General features: G+C 43.7%; 1 protein-coding gene across 3 annotated transcripts; it reads right to left on the bottom strand.

Moving 5' to 3' along the window:
* Positions 1-2,680: 2,680 nt before the first annotated feature.
* Znf32 (zinc finger protein 32) lies at positions 2,681-7,771 on the bottom strand. Of its 3 annotated transcripts, none has more exons than XM_074079461.1 (3): positions 7,642-7,771; positions 4,808-4,946; positions 2,681-3,616 (listed from the first exon to the last, which is right to left on the bottom strand). In XM_074079461.1, exons 2-3 carry the CDS (start codon positions 4,875-4,877, stop codon positions 2,865-2,867), a joined length of 822 nt encoding a protein of 273 aa, XP_073935562.1. In that variant the 5' UTR covers positions 4,878-4,946; positions 7,642-7,771; the 3' UTR covers positions 2,681-2,864. The 3 variants fall into 3 exon arrangements, with proteins under 3 accessions (XP_073935562.1, XP_073935561.1, XP_073935563.1); XM_074079460.1 differs by lacking the exon at positions 7,642-7,771 and adding an exon at positions 7,296-7,604; XM_074079462.1 differs by lacking the exon at positions 7,642-7,771 and having other exon boundaries at positions 4,804-4,943.
* Positions 7,772-11,851: the final 4,080 nt, after the last annotated feature.

The raw sequence follows: 11,851 nt of genomic DNA, 5'->3' as shown, positions 1-11,851 counted from the left end.
AATCACATATTTATGTTCATGCTGACTTTTCTAGTGTACTGTGGCCTTGTATCTTGAATGGAAAGTCCAGCAATCAGGAATTTGGCTTGGAAAGAGGGTGTGCCCTCTCTGATGCCCATGTAATGGGTAGTGGATGTCAGGCTCCATGCTGCTTAAGATTTTCTTCCTGCTCTTTTCATTGTCCCGGAATGTTACTGTTATGATTAAGCTGTGTTGTGTAAGACTGTGCTTTTAGCAAACTACAAAGATAGATTCTCTTCTTTTGAACTTAAAAAAGCAAACTGCTTTGTGGTAGCAGAGAACCTCAGGTGGCCCCTAGGACACACCTCAGTCAACAGTAAGATGGGACACTCAACCCTACAACCACGAGGAAATTCATCCTGCCACCACCTGTATGGGTTTAGGAGCTGATCAACTCCAGTGGAGAGTCCAGATTTGAACAGGGCTTGGCTGACACTCTGGTCTTTGGTGGTCAGATGTAGGCACCTGAAGGTTCTCTGGGCTGGACGTCTGCAGTGACTTTCTCAAGTGGCTGAGAGTTGATGCTGCTGTCTGTAGGGAGCTCAGCTGAATCTGCTGACTAGAGCTCTTTTACATAGCTTGTGCATTACAGTGATTTCAGGATTGTTGGACTTTTTATATGGTGGCTGATTTCTCCTACAGCAGCTGTCCCAAGAGACTAACAAACTTTAGACCTAGCCTTGGAAGTCATGTAGCATCCCTCCTATTGTTTCTATTGTTTGAATCAGTCACAAGCCTAAGGGGAGATGACATAGACTGCCCCCATCCCCATGGATCAGTGCCAAACAACTTGTGGGCATTATTTTTAAACTGATTGCCATTAAAGTATATTTTGCACAACAAAGCACTCAGATTTTAACTGCTGAGTTTAATGAATTTTAATGACTGCACACTCATATTTATCACCTATAGGTATAGGACATGTTTTCATCCTACAAAGTTCTCTTGTGTCCCTTTGAAGTCAATTTTTGGTTCTTCCTGTTCTGTGAAGAAATTAAATGGAATTATGCACTATATATGTGTGTTTAAGTTCTTTCACTTGATCTAAGACTTTCAGATCTAGCTGTAATGCTGCCCACAGCAGTATTTTACCACTGTTATTTCACTGTATGAACATTCCACCATTTTTTTTATCCTTCACTTGTTGGATATTTATTTCCAGAGTGTGGCTATTATGAGCAAGGATGTTAGGAACATTCTTGTATACATGTTCAGATGTTATCAAAGTATATTTGGGAGTACTATTTCTTACTAATTGAATCCATAGCATTTGAATATCCTAAGACCTTTGGTATCATTTACTTTTAGATAAGAGATTTGCTATGGTGAACTTTTTGGGATTAAAAAGCCTATAGTCTACAAATCTATAAAAATGGAATGGTATCTTAACAAAGAAAACTACACTGTATACCATCCATTTTACTTATATTAATGCTCAGCATGAAAAGTTATAGAGATGGCTAAGATTAAAAAATTGTAATTTTCAATTTCCTCATAAAACTAACTTCTTCACTCCAACTTTCTTCAAATCTCATCTCTTGGAGTTTAGCAATCCTTCCAAATTTCCTTCTGTATGTAGGACAGTACTGTTGCAGGAGTAGAACATCATTCTTGACTACAAACTACAAGTCTAGGCTCAGTATAAGGACATTTATTTCCTTTCTAGGTAATCCCAACCCCATAATATTGCTACTGCCGCAATTTTAATAGTAAGAGTTAAGGTCTCATCTAGGAATCACCCTAGGAGTGAAGGTCATTATGTCTCTCAGGGAGTAGGAGTTCCTTTAATGGAAGGCATGATAAGTTTAGGATTCTTAGAAAATTGTAGATAGTAGTTGTCTGCTCTGTTCTTTGGCTACAGGGAAATTATTCTTCTTAGGAGTAGAGAACTGAAGAACATTTCCATGTACAAACTCCAAACCTTTGCAAAGGAAACTTTTTTTGTAAGCAACTTTTGGCAAAAACAGAGAGAAGTTTATTGGTGGTAATGATTCATTAAGAAACTTTCAATAAGAGTATTGTTAAAACAATTACATTTGCTCCTTGGATTCTGCCCAGTGGTTTTTTTTTTTTTTTGTGGCACTGGGTTTTGAATTCAGGGCCTCAGTCTTCTGCTAGGTCTACTCCACCAGCCTTTTTCATAATGGGTTTTTCCAGGTAGGGTCTCACAAATTATTTGCCTGGTGCCTCTTGAGTGGTTAGGATTATAGACATGAGCCACCAGCACCCAGACATTTTTTTTTTTTAAGTAAAAACATTTATTCTGAGAATCTAAAATCTGAACAAAGAATACTGAACTTTAGAAAAAGCCTACACAGAATCTTGGTGTTTTTTCCCTAATGCTTTAATAACCTAATGAGGGAAAAAATAAACACCTTTGAAAACAGTCTTGCTCCAGTTTGTGTGCAGGTTATGTGATTTAAAACATCCTTGTTCTAGTGAAGTACAGGTTGCAAACTTTGGTAAAGTTAGATGCCCAATGGTCTTAAAAGCAAAACAAGATTAATTTGAATATGTAGGGAAGAACAGGATCTTGAGAGAAGGGGCGCATTTCTTTAAAAGGCTGATGGTGTTAAATACAAATTTAAAGTCTGTATCTGTACACTCAGAATAATCTTAATAAGGGTATCTTGGGAAATCAGATCAAAATACATGATAATGATATAAACAAGACATTTATTTTTCATACTCATTTGGGAGAAAGGATAAAAGTCAGTTTTCCCTACCCAATGCTGGTCTTTCTGGGAGATTCTCCATTCGTTCCATAGAATTGAATAGGCTGCTTGATCACCTAGGATTCTGTACCAGTAATTCATAAAGAGAACTCTTCCTTTGAAGAGTGATCAAAGGGTGAGCCGTTGTGAGCAGCTTCGCTGGTGCACAGCCAGACTTCCTCTCTGAGTGAAGCTTTTTCCACACTGGCCACACAGATAGGGTGTCTCTCCTGTGTGGACTTTGCCATGCAGAATACAGTTTCCCCTGGTGTGGAAACTCTTCCTACACTGAGAACAGGCATAGGGCTTCAGGCCTGTGTGAACTCTGATGTGAACGATTAAGCTTCCTTTCTGACTGAAGGCTTTTCCACACTGATCACATCTATAGGGCTTCTCACCACTGTGAACTCTTCTGTGAACAGCAAGGTTACTTTGATTCCTGAAGCTTCGCTGGCAAATGGCACACTCATAAGGTTTCTGTCCAGTGTGGAGTCTCTCATGGACGGCCAGACTGCCTCGTTGACTAAAGCTTTTCCCACACTCTTTGCACTGATAGGGCTTTTCTCCTGTGTGTATTCGTTGATGAGTAACAAGATTGCCTTTGGCCCTGAAGCTTTTTCCACAGTGGGTGCACTCAAATGGCTTCTGACCAGTGTGGATTCTCTCATGCAATGTTAGACTGCCTTTTTGCCGGAAGGACTTTCCACATTCCTGGCACTCATAGACCTTCTGTCTCACTCCGGGTGAGTCTTCCTGTAGTGTCTTAGAATCTGGAGATTTTTGTTCCAGTTTCTCTCTTCTGAAAGAATTCTGGAAGTCCCAGCTTGAGGATCCTGTGGCCTCAGTGTGATCATATTTGTGGTGGGCTTCTGTCATCACATCTGGTAAAATGACAGGGAAGTCACGTAAAATGCACCAACATGCCGAGTAAGAACAGGGAAAAAAGAGACATAATCTTTTGAGTGCTTATGTACCAGGCATTATGCTATGAACTTTGCACACCATAACTGAATCTTGAAAACAATACTGAGATTGCTACAGGTAAGAAAATGAGAGCATAGGGGGTTGCCAAAGGTCAAACACTGGTATGTTCCATAGCCAGGTACTGCCTCTAAATTTAACTTAGCATCTCCCAAACAATATTTTGAGGTAGGCATGATTACCTCTATTTTATAGGTAAGAAAATAGGATCAGAAAATTAAGAAAACTATACAGGATTATATAGAACCTTATATCCAAGTTTTATCTGACTCCTAACAGGTGTGGATCCAGGATATGTATGGCTTTAAAAGTTCAGAAGCACTCCCCCACCTTTTAAAAAAAAAAAAAAGCATAAATTCAAGCAAAGGGTCGTGAAGAGACCAGTGAAAGTCAGGGGTCCTGAGGCTTACGATGCACTGGCTTTATGAAAAATTTACTGTTCCACAGCTTGCTCTTCTCTTGACAGTGAAGTAAGCTGTGTGACCTCAGAAAAGGTGTAGCAGAACCCTAGATATTTTATATCTATCATGTCAAATCCCTGCAATCCTACAAGATAGTTTATTGTTCCTTTTTATGTATGGAAAGCCTGGAGGTAAAGGAAGTTAAACTGACTTCTCTGATAATGCAAATCTAGCCAGGGCAATTACAGAATCTGATATATTCAATCAATCAATCCTGGTTATTTTCAGTCTATTAAGCTACTGCAGAATTGAAGTTATTCTCAAACACTTTGCATGGAGGCACATTTGTGCCTCCTACTACCCTTTAAAATGGGTTCATTCATCACTATTAGTTTTCTTGGCGTCACCCTAGGAAAGTTTTCTTCTTGTTCTCCTACCCTTTCCTTATTCAATGATAATGCTGAGTGTTAAAGATACCCATTCACCCTCTGAGACTACCTAAAGACTACCTCCATTTCAAGAATGTTCTCTAGCTGTAACTCCAGCTTGCAGGCTTTTTCTGGTAATTCTGAGGAACAGTGAGGTCCACCAAAGGAACATCTGTTTCCTCAGTCTCTGGTCAGTGCTGAGGACAGAAACCCTTAGTGTCTGTGAGCTGAGGGCAATCCAGCAACCAGCTGACTCACTCACTGAAAAATGCTACATTCTGGGCATATCTTCCATGACAGTCCAGCAGGGTAGCTGTTGGAAATCCAAACATGTCCACTTCTGCTGTATGACCTCAATACCACCTCTTCGTATGATTCTTCCATGGGCTATTCTTGAGCACCTGAGGAGGAGAAAATACACAAACAAAAACAAACAAAAAAGGCCAGAATTTCTAAGTGAGAAAGACAAAATCAACAGGAGCTCCATTGTGGGTTAGAGTGAGCTTTCTTTTGCTCCTGTTTATTATTGTACCTAACTGGGCCTAACTGGGGGCGACAGAGATTCAGGAAGGACACAGGGTAGACAGACAGAAAGGAAGTTGGGGCCAAGTATGTTGGGCACTCAGGTGGAGACGCACAACAGCCTTATTGCTTCTTTTCTCTATTAATCTCTTCTCTTTACTCTGCTTCTCCTCTCTCTCTTTTTTAAGGCCTTACTCCTTTACAATTCTTTAAAGCCTTGCTTCTAAAAGTCTTTAAAACCTTGCTTCACTATTCTTTAAAACTTCTTTCCTTAGACTCACTCTGTCTCATGTTTTCTCTTAGCTGTTCTTTAGCATAATCTCTCTTAAAGACTTTGCCCTCAGACTTGCACTGTCCCATGTTCTCTCTTTAGCTTTCTTAAAGCCTCGGTACTCAGACTTGCACTGTTGTTCTCTTTAGCTTTTCTTTAGCTTAGCTTTTCTAAAGCCTATGTATAAAGTTGTCGGTGCAGACTTTCTATCAACCCCTCTTTAGCAATTCTTTTCCCTTCAGCAATCCTCCCTGAAGTAATTTCCCTTCAGCCAAAAAAAAAAAAAAAAAAAAACCCTCATCAAAAAACTTCCCTTCATCCAAAAGCCTTCTATCATCCAAAAGCCATCCTAACCTCCTTCAGCAAGTCTTTCACATGCAGTGGTAAACAAGGAGGTGGAGAAACCATTCTTGGGGAGGGGCAGGACATTGTAACAGGATGAACCTGTGTTCCTGCTTCTCTGAATGCAAACAACTTAGGAAAAGCAGTTGAGCTGCATCTCGCCTTCTCACTCTTTTCTGTGCCCGGGGCTGTGCCAAATCTCAGCCTACAGATTATTTGACATAAACATCTTAGGAAAAGCAATGGCTCTGCATCTTATGTCCTCATAGGCTTCTCCTACTCTGCTCTCCACGTGGGTGTTAATGAAAACAGATCTGGATTGCTTGCTGTGACATCAGCCACCTATAATATCACTGAAAAATGGGCCAAAAGATAGCAGGACCACACAAAAAAATGAGTCCAGGAGAAAACAGGCATGGGAAAGCAGACAACACATGAACAAGTACTTCTTCCACTCCTGTTTATACTTTGGTCATGGCATGATATTCAGATCTTCAACTTCCTACCCAATGGTTGCCTATTATTTCATTCTGTAAGTCAAAGAAATTCAAAATCTAAAAAGTCAACATTTCATCCTTCATGGTTGGTTCCATGCTCCAGCAGCACCCCCTAGGTTATAAAGACCTAACAAGAGATTTCATGTTACCATCTACTTTTCCCTTTGGAATAGACCGTTTTACTTCAGGATCCCAATGACTGAATTCTTACACTGTATTTAGGCAGTGGTATGAAATATAATCTTTGTGTCCTTCTGATATACCCTATCAAAACGCTGGACTCTGATTTAATAACAGTAGGACACTACAATTCTGTTTTATTAACCAAATACCTGGCCCTTCTTGACCACTGCACATTCAGCTATAAGCTGTGTTTATCTGGGACTCACTTCAAACCTGGAACAAAAGCGACACAGGAATCTTGGCACAGTGCCAGCTCATCCACGTGGAAGTTTGAGGTAGTAATTAATGACCCCCAACTGCACATCCAGAGTCAGTGGAAATGTGCAGGTGCCAGCTGCCTGGAGTTGGACTCTCATCACTGGGGAGTCCAGAAACCTAGGTTTAGTGAGGACAAGTGGGTGGACTCTCCCTCTCCACCTGTGGTGAGGTTTCCTACAAGTAACAACTCAGCTGTGTCTCTGGAACCTCCTTGACTAGTAAGGAGAAACCGTTAATTCTTCTCCCATGATCATCAGTCTGAGGAATCAAATTCTTAAAGATTTTGGAGAAAGTGGTTTTGTAATAGAAAATACTGCTTTTCCTAGCAGAAATGCTATTGTGTCCTTAGGAAAAAACTCAGAATTGGCGCTGGGGGACCTGGATTCTTGCCTCTGCTCTCCCAGTGCATGGCCTCGGGCTTGGGCAGTAACCAAACAGATGCTTCTCACTAAAGAGGGCAACACTGTCGTATCAGGTAGCTCCTGGGGGACAGGAGACCCAAAAGCCAGGAGCGTTGAGGGGATCTCGAACTTGGCTCACACATTTAAGGTGCTCTGAAGGAGGGGGTAACCTATGCCGTCTGGGGAACATATTGGGAGAGTTCCAGGATCAGGGGTGATTTTTGGACTCTAGTCTGTCCTCTGTCCCGTGCTCCACCCAGAAGGGGGTCTCCTCACCTTCAAGGGCGCCGGCGCCTTCTTCCTGCCTCTTTTTGGAGCCCTCATGGCGGGGCTGCACCTGCCTGTCGCCCTCCTCCCACGTCCGCAGGGTCGGGGCCTCCCAGGGGCCCCGCTCCTCGCCGCAGACCCTCTCCTCCCGCCGCAGGCCTCCGGCCCGCCCCGCGTCCTGGACTCAGCGTCCCACTCTCCGGTCCGGCTGGCCCTGTTCTGCGGACCGCCGACCTCTCCCCTCCGGCTGGCCGGCCTGGCCTGCTGGCGGCCGCGCGGAGAGCCCAGGGCGGCGGCCGGACGGCGCGGCCCCGGCCTGGCCCAGGCGCACGAACCCGGCCGCGGCCTCACTCACCGCAGCGGCGCGCGCCCGCAGACAGACACCCCACAGACAAAGCCGGCGCCGAGCCCGCAGCAGCCGCAGCAGAGCCGCACGGCGGCCGGACCACAACTCCCACGATCCCGCGCGCGCCCCGGGGCACTGTGGGAAGCTTGGTCTGCGGCGCCCTGCGGCACGGCGTACGAACCCGTTCAGAGCAACAGATCGCGAGCTTCGGCGCTGGCTCGGCGATAAGTGGAAGGGGCGGTGTGTTAGTCACTGGGCGGAACGAAGCGTTCTGTAACGGGGGTCTGAAGCAAACACTTCAGTCGAGGAATTAGGAAGACCTCGGCCCACTCGCTAAGGTCGCCACCAGGAATAATGGGGCGATCGCCGAGCTCCACGATTGCCCTGCATTTGCTGGTAGGACCCGCAGCGAGCGGAGCCGGGGGCGGGAGGGCGAGTTCTTGTCTTAAACTGCCGAGAAAGCGAAGGCGGGACCAAACAGCCCTGCTTGGACCCCAGGGACCACAGAAACCACTTCCTGGGGTAACAAATTAAAATTTTAACTGGAGATGGGGGCCAAAGTATTGAGAAAAATCACTGAGCGCTTGGGGCAGGAGTCCTGTTTCCCCGGGCTTCTCTGAAGAGCCACAAGCACCCAGTCAAGTCCTTGGCCCCGGGAGGGAGGGGGCGGGCTGCCTTTTGAACATCCGCGCATAAAACTCTGTAAAGTGCCTTAGGTCGTCTGCGAATGCACTCCTGTAGGACCCTGGAGGTCTCCCACCTGGTGGACTGCACTTCTTCCCTGGGGGGGGGCCGCCTCCAGAGCCCCCCTCAGTAGGTTTGTCTGTCCTATTGAATGAAGGATCTGAAAGGAATATTGCCTCTTGCTATCTATGTTCTTTTTCTCTACCCCAGAGCTACACGTCTGTAATACATAAAAATTGAATTTCACACAATATGCTTTTGTATTGTAGTTATTACTAATAATACATCGCTTCTTAATTTCATCCAACATGTAACCGTGGAGTCCACTTTAAGCATCAGGTGCTGTGCTGAGTGTTGAGGACAGGAATGTGAGCAAGACACCTTCTGGGCTCCTTGGGAGGTGCTGACAGTCTGGTGAGAGAGAGAAGCACACCACCTTCCTCGCACCCAGGCCAGAAGTCAAGATCAGGGGTGCGCAGTGCAAACCACCCTGGAGTTCACCTTTCTTGCACAGTGCCTCTATGCCATTCATTGCAGGGCTCCCGGGCCGTGCCTCCCCATCATCACTCCCTCTTTCCATTACTTTCAGAGCAGCCACAGACACTCTCCAAAGTCCAGGAGGGATGGGGCAAAGGCCCAGCTGAGGAAGTGTGGGGTGATTGTCTCTGCTTCCTGTTATCCAAAGCTGTGTGGGGAGGCTGCACATGTTCCCCCTCGGGGCTAAGAGTCCTTTCCCCAGCTGATAAACAGCACTGTATGCCTTTCTAGGCATCTTAGTTCTAGGCATCTTGTTGAGGTCAAGACCAGCTGTGGATCTTGACAAGTTTCAGATCCTGATAAAGCTTTGGTGGGAAAAGTTGGCTATGAAGGCGGACTATGATCATGATTCTCTCGTACATCTGCAAGAATTCCCTTAAAGGCTTGCAGGGAAGTGGACACAATGAATGAAAAGAGAAGAGTGGTTAGGATTAGTGTTAATGTGATGGAAATGAGGTCCAAGTCTCCCTAGATAAGCATTTGTTAGTATTTGCCCAGATCCAAGGAGGGCCCAGCCTTCCTTGACCATCTGCATCTTAAGGCAATTGCTCAACAGGAAGGAGGGTGCCAGTGAGAGTTGAGGGGGAGATTCTTTCAGCAGTGTAGATTTAAAAACTTGTCGAAGAATTATCCCCACACCTTCATAGGAATTTCAAAACACTAGGGGAGGGAAGATGATCCAGCAAGTGGTGTTATGACAAAGGGTTGGCTACTGAGGAGGGCATGAAGTTAAATGTTTACCGAACTCCTATGCCAAGGAAAAGTCCAGGTGGCTCAAATGTAGAATGTGAAACACAGTTCAATAAAAGACCCAGAAGAGCATAAAGATCAATATATTCATACTCTTGGCATAGGAAAGGCTTTCCTAACCATGGTAACAAAGGCAGAAATAATAAAAGAAAAGGTTAAGATCCAACACTTCTGTGTGGCCAAAACACCATTAAATGAAGTTAACAAGCTGGGAAAAATGTTAGCAATTATCATTTAAAAACACCACACAAATCAGTAAGAAAGAGAGGCTGGGTGCAGCAGCTCACATCTGTAATCCCAGCTACTAAGGAGGCAAGTCTTGCCCTGACTATAGGGTCTAATTCAGTTTTCAGGTTCTCTTTCAAAAAAAAAAATTAAAAGCATTTCTCCATAATAATGGTTTTGCACCTCTTATGTTGTATTTCTCCTGATCTGTGGGATTTCTGTATTTTAAATAAGAAAAAAAAAAAAACCTGTTGGAAGTGATGTTAAAATGTAAGAACACTGTAAGGACCTACAAATGCCCTGCCTTCCTCTCTTCCTTTTATCCTTTTTACTGGTTTTCATCCCAAGCAAAACTTAAAATTAGCTTTATTTTTCTTTGTTGTTACTGAAGTAATACTAATGTCATTTCTGTTTTAGAATAGGCAAGATACAGGCTGTAAAGACTTCAACTGTATTTCATAACAGTCAAACACAGGAGCACCGTTTGACAAGCAGTAGGAGGTACTTGGGCCATTGAGGGCATGACCTTGGTACATGGTCCAAGGTTCTGTGGAACCTTGGTGTCTCTGCTGTGTGTGTGTCCTGGCTTGAGATGTGAGCACTTCCTCTGACACATGCTCCCTCCATTGTCATCTGCCATCTTTTCTAGAGGCCCAGTCATTTGGCCACTCGATTGGACTTGAACCTCCAGAACTGTGAACCAGAATAAACCTCTTATTGCTTCATAAGTAGCCTGTGTCAGACATGTCATAGTCCCTGAAAGTTGACCAATACTGTAGGTCACAAATGCGTTTGTCTGAAGCCCTAAGCTTTCAAAAGTGTTTCAAATATTTTGCCAAGATCTAAGTTCTTCAGGAAAAGTGCAGTTTTATCAATTTGTTTTCTTTTAGTAAATTCCATCTTAGTGCTAAACTCTAAGTGGAGGGAGTGGGGATGTAAAGTTTGGCAACAGGAATGTCTTTCCAAAGGTGCAGATCTGGTGGGTTTGCTTTGAATTGAGAGAGTTTTAGTATGGGTGTCAGAGACACCAAGTGCAGACTGGTTTCCAGGTACTTGCCTTGCTGTGATGGCTGTGAACTTCTGAAAACAGATGTTCCTATGCTTACTTAAAAAGAGAAAAGATAAATTATAGAATGAAGTCTAACTTGGACTTACATGATCAAAGATTGCTGTTTTCAGGGCACCAGGAAAATGGACTTTCACTGTGCAAATGATGTATGTTTTCACATCTTTTGGAACACATTTTTTTCATTTAAAAAGTTTCAATATGGAACAAATATGTCATTGTATACATGTGAATGCATCACTTTTTGTGCTGTTGTCCTCTACAGTTTTGAAATCCTTCCAATCTTTTAAAGTTCCAACTATTAAAAAGTATTGTAGTCTGTTACTATTTCAAATGCTGGCAAATGTTCTAGCATTTGATTCTGATCTTGCTAGTTTATTAATTAGAATGCTTTTAAGATACAACTTACTGCACTGGGAATTGAAATGAGTTGTTTATAACTCATATAATGAGCTGCCACAAAGTAGTCCCAATTTTTTATATAACATTTTTGGAAATTCCTATAGTGACAAAAACTTAAAATGCTTAGTTGGAAAATATTTTACATTTGAAAAGCTTTACTAACAAAATTAGAAACACAGTATTTTCCTATAACCTCTCTACAACTAAAGGAAAAGTTGCTATTCTGATTTGGGAACCCCATTTTTGTTCATCTACCTGGAGGTCTTCATGGGAAGGCGTTCAGAGCCTAGGCTCCCAAGACATTGGTGAGTAGTATTGTAAACGCAGCCATTCTCAAATAGGTTCCATTGGAGAGCCCCTGGTGCTCCTCGTGGGACTTTATAAAATACCAAGTGCAGGAGGTACTCTTGCTGGCCCTCTCATACCCTACCACCCAGCTCACCTCCAACATCAGTGGGAGCATCCTACCTCAAGAACTGCCCAGCCCTAAGCGTGGTAGGCCTCAGGTGCTAGGGATTTAATGCTTCTCCAAGCCGCCTTCAACCAGTGATGAGT

This window comes from Castor canadensis, chromosome 7 (genome assembly GCF_047511655.1).
Source record: "Castor canadensis chromosome 7, mCasCan1.hap1v2, whole genome shotgun sequence".
In the NCBI taxonomy this organism is placed as follows: domain Eukaryota; kingdom Metazoa; phylum Chordata; class Mammalia; order Rodentia; family Castoridae; genus Castor; species Castor canadensis.
This window is presented reverse-complemented; position numbering and strand designations above follow the sequence as displayed.